Here is a 19,957-nt window from a genome sequence, read left to right as displayed (position 1 = left end):
TACCACCCAAGGAAGTTGTTATGAGAAAACATCTCCAGTCTAGTGAGGGTGGCATATACTAGGAACTCCAAATATAATTGTATCCTCGGTTCCCTCATGAGACCTGGCACATCGCTCACAGGATGTTGTAGGAGTCCCAGGTAAAGTGTAACTACCTAGTTCTCTATTATTATTTTGCTCAGGCTACTCCTGTCTCTTAGAACCAACATCCCAGACAAAGGCACATTTTCAAAAGATATGAAGGGAGAAGTTTCAGCTCTGGGATGGACTTAATGTCTCTTTTCTTAGAAGCAGCCCCCCAGCCCAAAAAAGAGACTTTAAAACTTTGAGACCGCCCAACTGCAATAGCCATCCTCTACCCAGCAAGCTCACTGGCCTGGACTCTGTGCTCCTGTGGGCAGGAACCCAAGCTGGACTTGAGGACAGACTGATCTCGATGGTCCTCTCACAGGCTCCTCTCTCCTGGCTCTGATGTGGACTCTGGAATTACCCTAAGGCTTTGACACTGGAAGTCAGGAGGAGGGGAGGTATCAGGCAGTCCCTAGCTGTGGGTTTTCTTTTCCGCCTTCTTGACTACCCCCCACCCTGTGCAGGTGCCCAGTTTGCACTCATTGAGGCATTGGTCCTTGGGGTGCAAATAACACACACAAGGGCTTCCCCTCCTCCTGGGTTTTATTGTAGCTCACAAGGATTGTCTATAATAAGCCAACTGGGCAAGCGCCATCCTCCATTCTCTTTTTGGTACAGTGCCTGCCATGCCTTAATGCCCAATTAATAAAATTACAGTAATAACCCTCCTCTGGCCTACTGCTCTGGAGGCAGCACTGAGCGTCTGGTGAGCCTGGTGTGGCTCTCCCCAGAGCAGAGGTCCCGGACAGAGGTCCCAGGGTCCCCACAGTGCTGGTTGGGAGATGGGGTGAAAGAGGGTCAGGGGACATGAGGGTTGTATGGAGGAAGGCACCCAGACACGAGCAAGTGCTGGAAAGGAAGTTGGAATGAGAGGTGGGAGTACCTCCAGACCTTTTTGTGGAGAGCTTCAACCCAAGGCCAGCAAGACTGTCTTACTGGAATCTTGGAGCTATGTGCTAAGGACAAATTCCTTAAACAACCTTAGGCTCGATTTTCCCATCTGTAAATGGGGACTACAATACCTACCTCTGAGATCATAGATTAGAAGATAGATTAGATCATAGATTAGAGATCATAGAAGACAAAAATGGGAAGTAAAAAGCACTTAATAAATGTAAATTTCCTCCCCAACCTAATCTTCAACCTGGAGATGTTCCCGGTCAACACTTAGGCGCTGAGGGCCGCCTGCTGCGCAGACGGCCTGGGCCTTTCTGTGCCCACAGACCTTGGACGTTGGGTGTGGAATCTCCCCTAGGGTTCCTGGGTGGATTGAGACAGGAAGAGCTGCAGGGAGGCGCGATCCTGCAGAAACCAAGCGAAGTCACACGGGGAGACCCCAGTGCCTCCAGAGGGCCATCAGCTAACCAGGTGCGAGGGTACGGGCCTGAAAAGGGGGTGTAGTCACTCCCAAGCGGCCGGGAGGTGTGGGCACCAAGGTCGCGTCCACGGCCCCCCGAGGTCGGCGGGAGCGCGGGGTGGACCTGAGGAGGTGGCGACGCGGGCGGGCGGGTGGGCGCGCCGCCGCCAGGTGGCACCATGGCCCCGGGCCTGGGCGCCTCGGCGGGCGGGGGCGCGAAGGGGTTAAGGCGGCGGCGGCGGCGGCGGCGCGGTGGTGGCTCTCTTCGGGGAAACCCACCGGGACGCGCGGAGGCGGGAGCGGCCGTGGGCTGCGGGGCCCGGCGCCGCGCCGGGCGGGGGCGCGGCCAATCGGGCGGCGGGGCCCGGCGCGCGCGGAGCCAGGCGACATGGAGGGAGGCGCGGCGGCCGACCGCCCGTGACGCGCCGCTCCGAGCCGGTGATCGGCCAGCCCGCGCCGCCCGGGGCCCTGCGGCGCGGAGATGAGCAGGTCGGCGGCGCTCCTGCTCTGCCTGCTGGGCTGCCACGTCTGGAAGGCGGTGACCAAGACGCTGCGGGAGCCTGGCGCCGGAGCCCAAGGTCGGTAGGCGGCGGGGCCCGAAAGGCTCGAGGGCCGGCGGCGGCGGCGGGCTTTGTGTCGGCCGCGGGCCTGCGGCAGAGGCGGCGGGGCTCCCGGGCCGCATTGTGTCCCCGCGGCGGCCGAAACCCGAACCCAAGCCGTCGCCACCGGGCCCGCAGCCCCGTGCCGCGCTCCCGACCGGGGTGGCGCCGCCCGGGGAAGCCGCGATACCCGGGCAGATGCTCCCGAGGGGCCGCGGACCGCCGGGAGTGCGGGTGGCACCCGCTGCAGGCGCCCCGGGTGGCAGGTTTGGATGCAGCCGAGGGTCCTTTATGCGCGACGCGGACACGCGGCTCCATCTCCTGCTTCGCCAGGGCGACAGCAGTCGCCCCCCGGTCGCCATCGCCCGTTCCCCACCTCCGGGCTCGGGTGCTCGAAGCCCGGTCGCGAAGGCTGCGCTCGGCCCTTTTGTTGCGGCGGCTGACGGGGTGGCCGCCGCCCCTGGGGTGCCCCCTGCGCCCCAGAACCCGGAGGTCCGCGGTCACTGCCTGCCGCAGTTTGGGAAAGTTTCGGGGTCTCCTCCCCCTCCTTATCCCACGTCTTTTCCAGGCCTTAAGGGATTTGCTGGATAGCCCAGGAATCATCCCCGGAAGGGGAGACAGAATTGGAACTGGGAGGCCCTAATTAATTTTTTGTTGTTGTTGTTATTTTAAATCATTTACAGGGCTCTTGCCTTTTGTCTAATCTTTGGCCTTTGCAAATCTGCTTTCCAGCCCTGGGAGGAATGTGATCGCCTCTGAGAATGGCCACAAGCTTGTCTTTTGTTTTCAAAATAAGAATGTATTTGTGGGGGGACGCCCAAAGCTTCTTTTGCACCGTTTGTGGGGTCTAAATTGAATGCTTCTCTGTTGCCTGGCTTTTCAAAACGGTGAGTGAGGCCGCCCCAGGTAAACGTCTGGCATCCACCCAGGACACCGATGCCGGGCCTCGCCGGGCCTTTCAGGCCCACCTGGAGGATTTCCCTGCGGCTCTGTAGACCCCCACCCCCGCCCCGACTCCCAGACTCCTCGCCTGGAGGTGTCCTTTCCTCCTGGAAGGTGTGTGTTCTGTGAAGTCTGCCTTGCAGACTGAATCCACGCCAGCGTTCCATCCTCCTGCTGGACCTTACCTTTCCCTCTTTCCGTCTTGCCCACTGCTCACCGTCTTCCCTTCTGACAAATTTTCAGAGCTCAGGAGTGTCAGGGAGCAGAGAACCCTGGTGGATTTCCACCTCTGATGTTCCGATAGGGAAAGGAGGTGCTCCCCACAATCCGCTGGGTTTAGTTTGTTTGCTACATGTTGAGTTAAAGGTTTTCCTATTCATCGCCTGCGACACCGTTCGCTGGCATCTCTTTCATGCACTGCTTTTTCTATAACTGTGCTGGAATAGGACCATTCTGAATTGTGTATAAATTTAGTCATGTATATCAGGGAAGGGGGGACCTTGATAAGGTACAGGAAAGACTCATGTATCTCTTCGTGCACGAAATAAATGTTTAGGACATTAGCTCATCAGTGTTGAATTGCAGCCTTCTTCATTAATAACCTACTGATGTTTGAATCAGCTATTTCAATGAATATGATATTTGTGTTTCCACAAGGCCATTAATTCCAAGGAATGGGTGGAATTTTTTGTTTTGCACTTGAAATAGGAATATGGAAATTAGTAAGTTCATGTATGTATAAATAGGAGAAGGTATAGCTGTAACTGGAACAAAAAGGGTCTTCTAGGTTTAGGTCTAAGACCACATTTTGCAGAGATCTTGCTGCTGAAAATCTTACCTGGTAACTGAAGTCTCAAAAATGGAATATTCTGTGCAGTGGGTGAGAAGTGCTCAACCTGTGAGATATTTATGCACAGCTAGGAGCACCTTGGGCACCCAAGTGGCACAAGTGGTAAAGAACCCGTCTGCCAATACAGGAGACATAAAGAGATGTATGTTTGATCCCTGGGTTGGGAAGATCCCCTGGAGAAGGAAATGGCAACCCACTCCAGTTTTCTTGCCTGGGGAATCCCATGGACAGAGGAGCCTGGTGGGCTATAGTCAATGGGTTGCAAAGAGTCGGACATGATTTAGCAACTAAACAACAATAACTAAGGTACTAAGGAGTCCCTTAGTATGTGGTATGGTTGAAGTGGGAGATCCAAGTATCTTAGAATACTTTTCCCCAGGATTACTTCCTTGACTGGGTAGGATGGCCTTTTTTGTTGTTGTTTCCATGTCTTTATTTTTTTTGTTTGTTTATTTTTATTAGTTGGAGGCTAATTACTTTACAGTATTGTAGTGATTTTTGTAGCCATACATTGACATGAATCAGCCATGGATTTACATGTGTTCCTCATCCCGATCCCCCCTCCTACCTCCCTCCACATCCCATCCCTCTGGGTCTTCCCAGTGCACCGGCCCTGAGGACTTGTCTCATGCATCCAACCTGGGCTGGTGATCTGTTTCACCCTTGATAGTATACTTGTTTCAATGCTGTTCTCTCAGAACATAGGATGGCCTTTTAAAAAGTTGAGCCCAGGAGCTCAGCCATGACACAGGGTCTCACTACCTGGCATCTGGATTTTGAGCTCATACCATTTTTCAGGCAATGGGGCAATTGCTCCTTTGATATTAGAAGGGCATCTTCATCCGGCTGAGTTCTTCAGACGGTCTTGACATTTACATATGTAACATAGTTTTAAAATTCATGTCTTCTCTGTTCTCTGGGGCCACATACACAATGAAAACGAGTAATCCCTCTGATTTCACTTTGCATTTTCCACAGCAGGTTGTAAATGGTTTTGCACAGAGCTGGTGCTCAGGTAGTGTCGAAAGGGTAAAAAATTGAAGATGGCTAGCATGGCGTTGGCCAAAAAGTTCGCTAGGGTGTTTCCATTCCATTTTATGAAAGACCCAAATTAAGTTTTTGGCCAACCCAATACATGTACTATAGGGCACCATGCATGCATTTTAAGGGAAAAAAAACTGTCAGTGTTTACCTTCTTGGAAACCTAATTTGTAAGAGTTTTGCTTTTACTGTAGCGGAAACTATTCCATGAATCATACTTGGGGATTTTGTTTGTTTGTTTTGTTTTCAAAAGCTAGGCTTGCAGTATCTTAGTTCCCCAACCAGGGATTGAACCCATGCCCTTGGCAGTGGAAGTTCAGAGTCCTAACCACTGGGCCGCCCGGGAAGTCCCTGTGAATCATGCTTTGAACTTGCATTGTGTTCACACAGATGTTATGCACTAACCAAGTTTAGATTAGGAAAAACTACTTAGAGACCTTGAGCACACAAATCATAGACCAGAATATTCCCATTATATTCCTGGGGCTAAATGACACCTTCTTTATTAAATGAACCTATGTTCTGTCATCCGAGGAAACTAACATCTGCAGAATTTCTTGGCATCACTTCGCTCTTTATATATGCAAGATAAAATTTAAGGTTTGGCTCTTCCTACTGTAGCTGCTTTGAATCAGCAAACGGGCTTCAAAGGCAATGGTTCGCTGTCACCATGAGGCTTAGCTTTGCTGATTATGTATTTGAACTAGCTCCAGCATATGATTGCAAGTTTTTATGAAGTGTTTTCATCTAAGTTGCCCTAAAGTGTTTACAGTATCTAATTTTTTTCTGGGAATTTTACAGAAATGGTTATTCACAAGCATCCACTCATTCGGACTTTCTCCCCCTCTTACACAACTGTGCACTGAGACTGGCTTGGTGGGGGCTGGGGGCTCAGGGTCAGGCTACCTGAAGAACCATAAACTGTGCAGACATGGCCTACGGAGATGTATTTGTGAACTCCAACACTTTCTTTATGGGGCTTCCCAGGTGGTGCTAGTGGTAAAGAATCCACCTGCCAATGCAGAAGATGCAAGAGATGCACGTTCAGTCCCTGGGTCAGGAAGATCCCCTGGAGGGGCAAATGGCACCCCACTTCAGTATTCTTGCCTGGAAGATTTCATGGACAGAGGAGCCTGGTGGACTACAGTCCAAGGGGCTGTAAGGAGTCGGACACACACCAAAAAAAAAAAAAGAAGAAAAAACCAGAAAATTCTCTTTATATGACAAAAGAAAAGTCAGAGCTAGGTTGCCGCTCACTGTCTAACAGTAAGGTATTTTGTAATGATGTGCGAACTTTTTGTTCATCTCAGAAAAACGACAATCTGTCATAACAACTGAGATGAATGGTTGCCTCTCTCTCTTCTCTGCGAGAGATCTGTTCTTAGCCAAATTCAAATTTCTGTTGTTAGAACGTCATGATCAGTTGAAAGACCACGAAGGGATGAAAACTATCAGGAGGTTCATCCAACAAGCATGACTTATGCTGACAGTATATTAAGAGCATAACATCTAAATAAAACTCACATCTAAATAGGCTCACATCCTGGGAAACTGTGGGACTTGAACTTGCCAAGACTGCTGGGCTTCCTTGCAAGCCAGGTGTGGGAGTGCTATGCAGAAGCAACAGCACTGTCTAGAGAATTTCTGGCAAAGTCTTCGAAATGACTTTAAGAATTCTTTTTGTATCCTGTTTGTACTTGGTAACTTACAACTTATTGGCTTAAAAAAATCTAACCAAGAGAAAGAACCATTGGATGAAGTTCTGAACTAATAGCTTGCAAGTGAAAGTACTTTCTAAGTTTTAATCAAGCCTTCATTTTTAAACACATCACTGATATCTCTGAAAATCTAACAGTTTATCTTTACTATTTTTGGCAAACACTGTGCTGTGCTTAGTCACTCAGTCATATCCAGTTCTTTGCAACCCTATGGACTGTAGCCCGCCAGGCTCCTCTGTCCATGGGAATTCTCTAGGCAAGAATACTGGAGTGGGTAGCCTATCGCTTCTCCAGGGGAACTTCCTGACCCAGGAATCGAACTGGAGTCTCCTGCATTGCAGGTGGATTCTTTACCAGCTGAGCCACGAGGGAAGCCCTGCTAATTTAGTAGTTTTAGTAAATGCTACTTACACAGGAAAAACTTACACAGGAAAAACAACAGACTGTATGTGGAAGGAGAATTGGATGTAAAAGCATTTCAGAAGTCTAATTGGAAGAATTTGTCCTGTGATAACACATATACTTCAATAATGCTTTTATAGTTTGATCAAGTTATAGAGTAATATTGTAAACAAGTCATTTTTATTTGATTTCACCAGATATGACTTCAGGACTTTTTATTTATTTTATTTTTGGCTGAGCTGGGTCTTTGTTGCCACATGTGGGCTTTCTCTAGTAGTAGTGAGCAAGGCGGAGGAGGCAATGACATCCCACTCCAGTACTCTTGCCTGGAAAATCCCATGGACAGAGGAGTCTGGTGGGCTGCAGTCCATGGGGTTGCCAAGAGTCAAACACGACTGAGTGACTTCACTTTCACTTTTCACTTTCATGCACTGGAGAAGGAAATGGCAACCCACTCCAGTGTTCTTGCCTGGAGAATCCCAGGGACGGGGGAGCCTGGTGGGCTGCCATCTATGGGGTCGCACAGAGTCAGACACGACTGTAGCGACTTAGCAGCAGCAGCAGCAGTGAGCAAGGACTACTCTCTAGTTGCCATGCGTGGGCTTCTCGTTGCGCTGACTTCTCTCCCTGCAGGGCATGGGCTCTGGGCACCCGGGCTCAGTCATCGTGGTGCACTGGCTTAGTTGCTCCGCTGCATGTGGAATCCTCTGGACCATAGATTGAACCTGTGTCCCCTGCATTGGCAGATGTATTCCCACCTACTCTACCATCAGGGAAGTTCCCACTTCAGGATTTTCAAAGACCACAGCCCTGGCTAAATTATTCAGTTCCAGCAAACATGGAAATGAATGTGCTTTAAAAGTATTTTTTAGATTAAGCTTCAGCACCCTAAATAGACCAATTCGTTGTATGAAAGTAATCGTTCTTAAATTCTGCAGTGTGACCCAAAACCACCCACTTTAGGAAGGGTTTCATAGTGAGTTCCCTTAAAATTAATAGTTCAGTCTGCATATTTAAGACGTCTCCACCTTTCTCTGATCAAGCCTCTGTTTGAAATGATTTGCCAGCTCCTCCTCTTCTCGGTAAAAGTGAAGCTCCAAACGTTTGCTCTTTCTTCTTTCCTTTACCCCTTGAAGGATCTATTAACCCACAGATATTCCACTAATTAAACACTATTTGTGGATGATTCCAGATTTTCTCTCTCTGGCCTTGACCTGGTGTCTTTGCTCTATTTCTTTCTGTCTAGCAAGCTATTGGACATCTCTAATCAACGCATGGTATTGACAAACTCAACTGCCAGCCTTCTTCTCCAATCCAGCTTACCCTAACTTAGCAGCTTATCTATTAACTAGACTCAAATCTGGATGTGCCCTTAGATCCTTTCTCTCCTTTAGAAGCTGTTCAGTTGGTAATCATAAGGGTGAGTCTATAGAGCACAATTATATAGATGTCTTTAGATCCTGGTAGGTGGATTTATCAGCGAAGGCAATGGCAACCCACTCCAGTACTCTTGCCTGGAAAATCCCATGGACAGAGGACCCTGGTAGACTGCAGCCCATGGGGTCGCTAAGAGGCGGACACTGAGCGACTTCACCTTCACTTTTCACTTTCATGCATTGGAGAAGGAAATGGCAACCCACTCCAGTGTTCTTGCCTGGAGAATCCCAGGGAATGGGGGAGCCTGGTGGGCTGCCGTCTATGGGGTCACACAGAGTCTGGACATGACTGAAGCGACTTAGCAGCAGCAGCAGATGGGTTTATACAGCGTCAGAAGGATCTTTGAGGTCAAGTTTATATTCTTGTTCTGAAGAGGAGGAAACCCAGTCTGAAAGTGAAGGGAACCTCAGATAATGGTGTTCTCTAGCCACACAGACCCTGTGGAAGATAGAGTCATGGCCCCAAAGATGTCCACCTCCTGCTCCCTGAAACTTGTGAATACAGTAGTACTTTACATGGCAGGAGGGACTTGGCAGAGCTAATGCAGTTAAGGATCTTCAGATGGAAAGATGATTTTGGATTGTGCTTATAAGAGGAGGCAGGAAGGTCAGAGTCAGGGAAGGAGATGTGACAACAGAAGCAGGGGGTCAGAGAGACGATGAAGATATTTCATGGCTCTGAAGATAGGAAGGGCCAAGTGCCAAGGAATGCAGGCAGCCTCTGGACGAGGGAAAAGGTGAGGAAATGGATTCTCCCTTCGGGCTTCCAGAAGGAATGCTACCTTGCTGATATGTTCACTTTGGCTCAGTGATGCTAATCTGGGGCTTCTGACCTCCAGAACCGTAAGATGGTAAATTCATGTTGTTTTAAGCTGCTGAGTTGTGGCCCCTTGCTAAAGTGGTATAATAGTAAACCAATACAGTACTTGCCTGGTGGTCCAGTAGCTAAGACCCTGTGCTCCCAATGCAGGGGGCCGAGGTTCCATCCCTGGTTGGATGGATCCCACACGCCACAACTAAGAGTCTGCATGCCACAAATAAAGAACTTGTGTGATGCAACTGAGACCTGGCACAGCCAAATAAATAAATAAATATTAAAATGAAAATAAAGAAAACCAATACAGGCATTGACCCCCAAGGACTACGAGAAGAGATGCACCCATAGACCCAGGGTAATTGTTCAGTATGGACCACTTTGGGGGATCAAGCTGCTGATGATAACATTTGGAGATGTGTCTGGACTTTTTTTTGCATCTGTTTAACAAGATTATACCAAATTGGAACACTGTTGGGGATCATTGGGGGAAACCTTAAGGGCCTCACCACCACCACCACCACCAAAATAACTCATGTTTTTCCGATGGAGCTCAGTGGACTTTTGCTTGTCAGCAAGATATTGCCTCATGTTCAGGCATCATTCTTGCCTTCCCTTCTCATCTCATCAGCAGTCATTCACTCACCTCTCTATGTTCTCCCTCCCAGGCCTGTCTTTGCCCTCATAGATACTTGTGCAAAGTAGTGTGTCTTTCTGGAGAAAGAAATGGCAACCCACTCCAGTGTTCTTGCCTGGAAAATCCCATGGACAGAGGAGCCTGGTGGGCTACAGTTCATGGGGTTGCAGAGAGTCAGACATGCCTGAGTGACTTCACTTTTACTTTCAATGTGTCTTTCTGTTGTGGTCCATTCTTTCCACCCAAGCTCTCTCCATGTGACCCTCTACAAACACCATTTTATTCATGTTTCTCTCCCACAGAAAAACTTGACTTTCTGTTTCCCAACGTATGGAGTCTAAATTATGACATCTGGCCTTTCCTCACACGTCTGTTCCAACTTTATCTCCTGTTCTTCGCCAGGTTAAATCATCACCTCTGGCTAGAATGTTCCATTGTCATCCCCTGGGTGCTGGTTGTATATCTTCACTTTCTTCACTCACAGCCATGCTCCTCTTTTTTGTCCTTAAAATCCTAAATGTTGAGCGTCTGCTCTATGAAGTGTGTGTGCTCAGTTGCTGAGTCATGTCCGACTCTTTGTAACCCCATGGACTGCAGCCCACCAGGCTTCTCTGTGGGACTTCCCGGGCAAGAATACTGGAGTGGGTTGCCATTTCCTTCTCCAGGGGATCTTCCCTACCCAGGGATCGAAGCTGTGTCTCCTGCTTGGCAGGGGATTCTTTACTGCTGAGCCACCAGGGAAGCCCCTCTGTATGAAGACAGTGTGCTAAACACTTGTTATGCAAAAAAGGATGATGTGGAAGGACAGTATGTTTTGGGGTAAGCTTTATTACTTAGGGGTGCTTACCCTCTCATATTTTATAATCCAGTCGGAATAGAAATAGAAAAATAAATTAGGAAGGACTTTACCAAGGTACTTTAATGTAATTAGACAGGAGTCTCTTGAGTATGATGAAACCTGTTAACACTTGCATGACTAAAATTCAGCTGTAAGGTCTCTGTGATGTTTATTTCTAGATATTTTAGGATTTGTCCACAGTGGGACACAGGAAGTTGCATTTGAGAGAGCATAAGCACACAGAGCACCACCTATTGCTTCTAAAAGTTGTAAGTTAGGTAAGAGGTGTCCTTTCGGTGATCAAATATTTAAGCAGGGACAGCATTGATTGGACAATATTGATGCTGTGGTGATTTCCAATATCAGTTGAAGCTGGGAATAATAATTTTCATTAACAATTATGTAAAACTCATAGTACATACATTGGTGATAGTATGATCAAATATAGATTTAATATGTTCAAATAGTTCAAACCCTGAGTTTTCTATGAAATACATAAACATACTCAAATATGAGAACAGGCAAGATTTTTTGAGATTGTGGAAAGTAGAAAAGGGTTTTGAAAAAGCTAGCTTAAGAGAAGTTAGCATGGAAGTGAGTGCTGAGCCTGTAACAGACTGGTTTGTTTTTCATTTGTCTTGTTTTGAGCTGTGCCCCACAGGGATGGAGACACATGAGTGTAATGAGAAGAGACAACCATGTCCAAGTCAAATGAACATTTCATGTGCCTAGACTGACTTTTCTGAGCTCAGAATTTGAATAGAAAAATGGCTGAATTCATATTGAAGGAAAGAATTTAATGTCATTTTGACAGAGCCGAACTAAAGACTAAACACTGGTGAAAGCTAGCTCAATCCGTAAGGTGAGTCATATTAGTAAGACCTCTGATTTCAAACCAGTAATTAGTAGCAGAGTCTCATGAATGACTTTGTACTGATCATACTCAAGTGTGGTTGTGGTTTGTTTCCTCTGCACCACAATTAGAGCTTAGATCTTTCCTTTCAGAGAGAAGGGTCAACAAGAAGCATTTTTAAAATGGAAATCTGTCTTAACAGAGAAAATTAAAGCTTGTGTGACTTGGTTCTTAATATTTTGTTGTTAACAGCATTCTATTCATTTGCTTGTTCTTTATTTATAATTTATAGTTGATTTCTAATACTATTTTATTAGTGATTTGAATGAGTACTTTGTTGGGAGAGTGGATCATACTTTCTTATTAAATAAAGGTGAACAGTGGATGTCTTAGTCCATTCAAGCTGCTGTAACAGATTACCATAGACTGGTTGGCTAATAAGCAGCAGAAATTTATTTCTCACAGTTTGGGAGGCTGAGAAATCCAAGATCAAGGAATTGGCAGATGCGGCGTCTGGTAGGAGCCCACTTCTGCTTTGCAGATGTCCTCACATAGCAGAATGGGAGAGGGAGCTCTCTGAGACCTCTTGCTTATCAGGGCACTAATCTCATTCATGAGATCCCCACCCTCATGACATTAGCACCTCCCAAAAGCCCCATCTTCAGATACTATCACATTAGAGATTAGGTTTCAATATATTAATTCTGGGGTGGGTGGTACACAGACATTCCATCTATGGCAGGATGGATTTTGGACTGCCTTGAATTTGTGGTTTCTAAAAGCAGATTCAGACATAAACCTGCTATGTCATGTGCTGCTCTCACCACACTTGGAGAATTATATTTGGTCGTAGGAGGCCAAATTTAAGCTTTCTGTTTACCTTGCAGAACATATTCCAAGGAGAACTTGAAACTGGGTCTCTTGACTTTGTATGCTGTGCTTTCCATTTCATGTCCATAATGTTAGCAAGTGCAGGGCTGGACCCAAGGCCCCAACATTCACACAGTCCTCCAGGAGAACTTCATCCTGACTGGTCCTCACAGGTTCAGCCCCAGAATAGCTGAACCGAGTTCATCAGATGAAAGAAGTTGGGGCATCTCATTGTTGTTCTTAAAAGCAGGGCAGCTAAGTGAGCAGCCTTCAAAGCCTTGTTTATGAAAGATGATCCAGTCCCAGAGAGTGTTTGCCCTAAACAAAATAAATAAAGAAAGATACCAGAAGACCTGCTGGGAAACTCAGATATTTTAAGGGCCATTAGATTCGTTTTCTATGGCTGCTTCACAGATTAGCCCAAATCAGTGACATGAAGCAGCACGGATATGACCCCACAGTTCCTGTTGGTGGGAGGTGTGGGCGCCGCTCAGCTGAGCCTCTGCTCAGGGCATCACAAGGCCAAAATCAAAGCACCAGCAAGGCAGGGTCCTTCTCGGAGGCTCCAGGTTAGAGTTCGCTTTCAAACTCTCATTCAAGTTGTCATCAGAATTGAGTTCCTCACAGAAAGTAAGCAGCAGTCCCTGTTTCTTTGCTGGCTGACAGCCGCGAGCCTGTCTTCACTCCTTAAGGCCACCTGTATCCTTTGTCACCTTGCCCCTTCCACTGCCAAACGGGCAACAGAATGCGGAGTCCTGTTCACATGTCATATATCTCTGACTTCTCCTTCTGCCCTGTCTCTCTGACCATGACCAGAGAAAGTTCTCAACTTTGAAGGGTTCATGTGGTTAGGCTGAAAGTGAAAATGTTGGTGGCTCAGTCGTGTCCGACTCTTTGCGACACTATGGACTATGAGCCCGCCAGGCTCCTTTGTCCATGGAATTCTTCAGGCAAGAATACTGGAGTGGGTTGCCTTTCCCTTCTCCAGGGGATCTTACCAACCCAGAGATGGAACCCAGGTCTCCCACATTGCAGGCAGATTCTTGTTGGGCCCATAGGACAATTCAGGACAACCTCCCTGTCTTTGAGTACGTGGCCTTCATCACCTCTTCTGTAGTTCTTTTTGCCATTCCATGTGACACTAGAAAGTGCTACAGTGAGGGCAGGACGACTTTGGGCATCTCATCCTGCCCACATAGTCAGAGTGTAAAGATGGATCATGGCGTCTGCAGTGGATAGAGAGGTGGCAGGCAGGTTTCCCTGCTGCTGGAGATGCTGAGAGGAGCAGAGAAGAAGACAACCATGGGTTTTCTTTCCAGGAGTCTCAAGAAGGACTGTTGTAAGGGAGTCTTCTCTGTCCCTTCCTGCCCTGAGACTATAGGACCCTAAACTCTATGGACTAAGCTCTAAACTCTGGAGGCACATGTGAGGAAAACCTAAGGCAGCTTTGTTTAGTCGCTCATTCGTGTCCGACTTTGTGACCCCATGGACTGCAGCACGCCAGGCTTCCCTGTCCATCACCAACTCCCAGAGCTGCTCAAACCCATATCCATTGAGTCAGTGATGCCATTCAACCATTTTGTCCTCTGTCGTCCCCTTCTTGCCCCTGCCCTCAATCTTTCTCAGCATCGGGGTCTTTTCCAGTGAGTCAGCTCTTCGCCTCAGGTGGCCAAAGTATTGGAGCCTGAGCTTTAGCATCAGTCCTTCCGATGACTATTCAGGGTTGATTTCCTTTAGGATTGACTGGTTTGATCTTCTTGCAGTCCAAAGGACTCTCAAGAGTCTCCTTCAACACCAAAATTTAAAAGCATTAATTCTTTTGGCTGTACCAAATTCTATATTTAAAGTGGTTCTGAGTTTTGTCACGTTGACCCTGAGAATGTGGAAATGAAGTTTCTTTCTATAATTCAGTTCAGTTCAGTTGCTTAGTTGTGTCTGACTCTTTGCGACCCCATGAATCGCAGCACGCCAGGCTTCCCCGTCCATCACCAACTCCCAGAGTTTACTCAAACTCATGCCCATCGAGTCGGTGATGCCACCCAGCCATCTCATCCTCTGTCTCCCCCTTCTCCTCCTGCCCCCAACCCCTCCCAGCATCAAGGTCTTTTCCAATGAGTCAACTCTTCGCAGGAGGTGGCCAAAGTACTGGAGTTTCAGCTTCAGCTTCAGTCCTTCCAATGAACACCCAGGACTGATCTCCTTTAGGATGGACTGGTTGGATCTCCTTGCAGTCCAAGGGACTCTCAAGCGTCTTCTCCAACACCACAGTTCAAAAGCATCAATTTTTCGGCACTCAGCCTTCTTCACAGTCCAACTCTCACATCCATACATGACCACTGGAAAAACCATAGCCTTGACCAGACGGACCTTTGTTGGCAAAGTAATGTCTCTGCTTTTTAATATGCTGTCTAGGTTGGTCATAGCTTTCCTTCCAAGGAGTAAGCGTCTTTTAATTTCATGGCTACAGTCACCATTCGCAGTGATTTTGGAGCCCCCTAAAATAAAGTCTGACACTGTTTCCACTGTCTCCCCATCTATTTCCCATGAGGTGATGGGACCAGATGCAATGATCTTAGTTTTCTGAATGTTAAGCTTTAAACCAACTTTTTCACTCTCCTCTTTCACTTTCATCAAGAGGCTTTTTAACATCAATCCTACAATAGCTGTAAATACCAGCTTCATTTTATAGAAGAGGAATGTAAGGCATAAAGAAGTTAAACCATTTACCCCAAAAAATCACACAGTAAGTGACAGAGTCCGCCATGTGACACCAGGCAGCCTTCACTCTCACACTGGGCTGCTTTATGAGTTGGAGGATTAAAGTAGAATTTCACACAATTTTGACCCTCTTGGCATTTTACCAGTATAAATAAGGGGGCTCCGGATGGACCTGTTTGTTTTTATGAAGAAAGACAAAAATATCCACTGTGTGATCCTTGTTGGCCTTTGAGCCTCGGAAAGCCACCCTGAACAGTTGCTTCTGAGCATCCTAAGAGCATCTCCTGGGCTAGTTGTGGAGAATGCAGATGTGTAGAAGACATAAGGGGCTCTCACCAGGAATTCTCTTGAGCTCCTGAGGGAGGTCCAGTCAAACAAGGTGGGATTTTGGAGTTACACCTAGCTGGGCTTGGGGGAACCTTCTGGTTTGTGTTCAAAGCCCATTAGTATTTGGCAAGCAGTTTTTGTAACAAGAGGGACCTGTTAGAACCCAGCAACTGGAGAGTCATGGGTAGGAAAGTATGTGGTTATTTCCAAAAGAGTCCTTCAGGTATATTTGGATTGTAAATATGCCCTTGTCCTTCTTGGGCATCAAGTGGGGGCTTTATTCACTCCAAAGTAGGTGTAAAATACAGTGTTTATTTGGTATTTGGACCTACTTGCAAAAGTTTAATCTTTTTCACTCTCAAAAAAAAAAGAAGACCTCTTAGGTCCTCTTTGCTTATACAATGATCGTGAAAATAAATTTCTAAATGATGCCATTATGGGACTATAATAAATTTTTTTCCAACTTACTTCCAATATTCATGAAAATATTTGTCCACTAAAAAAATTAAAAGAAATTTACAGGGAATACCCCATACTAACCACTGGAATTCTCTAATTAACATTTTACTATACTTGTTTATTGGTGGTGCTAGCCGTAAAGAATCCGCCTGCCAATGCAGAAGATATAAGAGATGCAGGTTCAATCCCTGGGTTGGGAAGATCCCCTGGAAGAGGGCATGGTAACCCACTCCAGTATTCTTGCCTGGAAAATCACATGGACAGAGGAGCCTAGCGGGCTACAGTCCATAAGGTTGCAAAGAATGGAACACAACTGAAGTGACTTAGCACACAAGCACACATTTGCTTTATTACTTATCTCTCAATTCATTCATCCTTCTGTGCATTAATTAATCCATCTCCTTTTTCCATGAATTTTAAAATATGTATCAAATTACTGTGCCCTTTTTTCCAAATGCTGCAGCATGAATAGCATTAATTAGCATTCAGTATGTGTTTGATTTCTCTCTCATAGGAAAATTTACATACAAGGAAATACACACATCTTAAGTGTTGACATATGCATTCACCTGTGCAACCCTAAATCCCATTGTGGTACAGAATATCATTCCAGAAATTTCTCTTATGCCCCTCTCAGTAAGTTTCTGCCCCTGCCTCTTAGGGGAAACCACTGTTCTAATTTTTTCCACCTTAGATTACTTTCTTGCCTGTGTTAGAACTTCCTATAATTGGAATCATGCAATATGGACCCTGGCTGCTTTTGTTTACCATAATTTTTTTTGGGGATCTATCCATGTGTTTCTTGAAACAATGGATCACTTATTTTTATTGCTGAGTAATATTCCACTGGAGGAATATTCTGCAGTGTGTTTATCCATTCTCCTATAGAAACAAGTTGTTTCTGGTTTGTGGCTGTTGTAAATAGAGTTGCTGTGAACATTTTATACAGTTGTTCTGTGGATATATATGTTTTCATATGCTTTCATTGCTCTTGGTGAAATAAATACCCTATAACCCAGCAGAATGTTTAGTTTCATAAGGTACCACTAGACCTTTTTTAAATTAATTGTATCTTTCTATACACAAATAGAATATATGTGAGAATTTCTGTTGTTCCATATTCTCACCAACTTTTGGTGCTGCTAGTCTTTTTAATTTTAGCCTTTTTAGTGGGCAGGTTTATATATACCAAATAGATAGGTACATAGATGCCCAGATAGATAATATAGTGCATACGTTTCATTTTTCAGCTATAAATGGCTTTAGTTTTTGAAGAGTCTTGGAGCACTTTTAAAAATTAAAATTAAAATTTCACCATTATACTTATTTTCATGCATACTTTTATTTTTCTTTGATATTTTATTGAAGACTGTCACATGACCAGATTACCTCCCCAATGAATATCCATCCCATCTGATCATGTAGAACTATTTTATCACATATCAACCAGATATGCCATGGTGTGTATGTGTGTCAGGGTGGAGAAGGAATAGAAAAGAAAAAGAAAATAAAAGTAAACCTTCCAGAGTCTATTATTTGCATCCTACCAATGCAAAGCTAGAAGTTCTGTAGGACTGTTTCTATGCCTGTTCTCCTCTTTAAAAGAAACCTCAACATGCGTACCAGTTGGAAGGTGCAAGAGTTGATACATTCCAAAAAGTGCTAGGATCTCTTAATGACTAAACAGCTTCTAAAAATTACTGGGGGCACATCACTATCCCTTTTGAGTCATGAGTGTATTGATTCAATTCCTCAAAGTATTCTAATAACCTTTTTTAAACTTAAGATAAACAATAAAGTTCTAAACATATCTATTCACAGAAATAAGACATTTTGGTTCAGAGCCAGGCATACCAAGAGATGATCTACTGTAATAAGTGAAATTCCTTGAGATTTAAAATACTCTCCTAAAGACTGAGTCTATCATTTGGAAATTGAGAACAGATAGGATCAGGTGACGCAGGGGTAAAGAATCTACCTGCCAATGCAGAAGACTTAAGAGATTCAGGTACAGTCCCTGGGTTGGGAAGATTCCCTGGAGGAGGAAATGGCAACATGTTCCAGTATTCTTGCCTGAAAAATTCCATGGACAGAGGAATCTAGCAGGCTACAGTCCTTGGGGTCGCAAAGAGTTGGACACAACTGAGCACGCACGCACATAGGATTGTCTGCTTATTTCCTCTGCTGGTGCTGTTAACCTGTAAAAATATATGCTGGGTGTCTTTAGATGCATGTGCATGCCTGCATGTGGATTTCACAGAACCAAGCTGTTCCAGAGAGCCACATCTGGGATGGGGGCAAAGGTGGGTGTCTGAGTCAGGTCCTCTTTTTTCAGTTCTATTTCTTCCCTCATATGGCCTTTCCTAACTTTTATTCTACTTCAGAGCAGCCTCTAGAGAAGGAAATGACAACCCACTTCAGTATTCTTGCCTGGAGAATTCTATGGACAGAAGAGCCTGGAAGGCTACATACAGCCCATAGGGTCACAAGAAGTCAGACACAACTGAGTGACTCTCACTCACTCACTCAGAGCAGCCTCCTTTTTTTTTTTAAGAAACTGTATCCATGCAGGAACAGTGACTCCCGTGTACGATTTCCCTGCTGTGTGTACTGTTGCCTTTTAGTGGAGGTACTTTCCCCAAGTCCTTTGTCTGGCTTCTTTGGACTTCTACCCAGACATACAGATTTAGTAGCATAAATAGCCTTTCTGTTGTTTAGATTAAAATAGAGATTTCATGAAAGGAGAGGATTTTTTTTTTCTGAACTTAAAACATTTTCTTGCCGCGACGCTCATGAGGTGGGATTGTTCAGTCTGATTCCTGAAATGCTGACCCTCAGCCCTGCATTTGTTTGTTGTTTAATGTGGAGAAAAATCACCGGCTGGGAACTGCTGGTGGCTCTATTATTGTGTCAGTATTTTTTGATATTAAGAAAATCTGTGATTATTCCGAGTTAGGAAAACAGACTAGCGTTAGATCCATGAAGTCTATTATCCCACATATTGTAATACAAAAGGGCAGTGCTTCTTGAGGATAGCAGGGAAGACATTACTTGTGTTTCGTGCCATTTGATTATTTAAAATATTCCCATCTAATCAGAGGTTGGAGGAGATTGGATGCCTCCTTTAAAAAAAGGTTTTTCACTTTTTGCTCGGCTGATCGATTTCTTTCTTTTTTACCTACCATCTGCTGGACATGTTTGTGACTGTGTGAAAAAGCATATGGGAAGGGGTAGAGAAGTTAATGCGTTCAACTGGTGAGGGTGGAGGACACGGTGTCTGCAGTCTGGTCAAGTTTGCGGTCCATCTGCTGGGGCACAGGGAGCCCTTGTAAAATGTGGCTCTGCTCTCCAGGCAGTGTCCCTGCAGGACTCTGTATGGCCACAGCAAAATTAAGTCTCCTTCCTAAACAACCTCCCTTGGCAGATACTTGGCGCACAGTTTATGGATATATTTTTCCTTTACTGTAAACCTAAAGACTGCCTAGTGAAATTAAACTCAGAAAGGGATCTTTTTTAGTTCATTCACCTCTTGACAGAGAAAACTGTTCAAATAATTTTTAATGCACACTTTGTGTCTTCTTTAGACCCGATTCTTGTGCTGCAACTTACATTTTTAGTTGAAGTTAAAATTGATTAAAAACTATCCTGTTATGAACTTTCTCCCCTATTCTTTGAACTAGGTTTTTAAACTATCTTGTTGAAACTCATTTGCTTTTTTTAAATTTAAAAATAGAATCATTGCCTCTAGTGATGGTTCTTTGAGAACCTTGATGGCAATCTATTTATGTCACATTAAATATTAAACTTATGCATTCTAAATCAATACATGTTAAAATACTACATAAATGCTAAGTAAATATGAGAGAGGAGTTACTAGCTTTTAGACCAGGGCTGTTGTTTATGTGTACTCATTAGGTAACATTTTGTTAATTAGGTGGGGCTATTCCCTCCTCCCACCTTCCCATTT

At 45.4% G+C, this 19,957-nt stretch overlaps 1 protein-coding gene across 1 annotated transcript in view; it reads left to right on the top strand.

Annotated features, from left to right (window-relative positions):
• The first annotated feature begins 1,726 nt into the window (after positions 1-1,726).
• FAM171A1 (family with sequence similarity 171 member A1) overlaps positions 1,727-19,957 on the top strand; it is a 126,513-nt gene continuing 108,282 nt past the window's right edge. Inside the window, exon 1 of the mRNA XM_043882900.1 lies at positions 1,727-2,064. Coding sequence (XP_043738835.1) covers positions 1,968-2,064 — 97 coding nt within the window. The 5' untranslated portion in view covers positions 1,727-1,967. The remainder of the gene's footprint in view (positions 2,065-19,957) is intronic.

Source organism: Cervus elaphus, chromosome 23, assembly GCF_910594005.1.
Source record: "Cervus elaphus chromosome 23, mCerEla1.1, whole genome shotgun sequence".
Taxonomy (NCBI): domain Eukaryota; kingdom Metazoa; phylum Chordata; class Mammalia; order Artiodactyla; family Cervidae; genus Cervus; species Cervus elaphus.
This window is presented reverse-complemented; position numbering and strand designations above follow the sequence as displayed.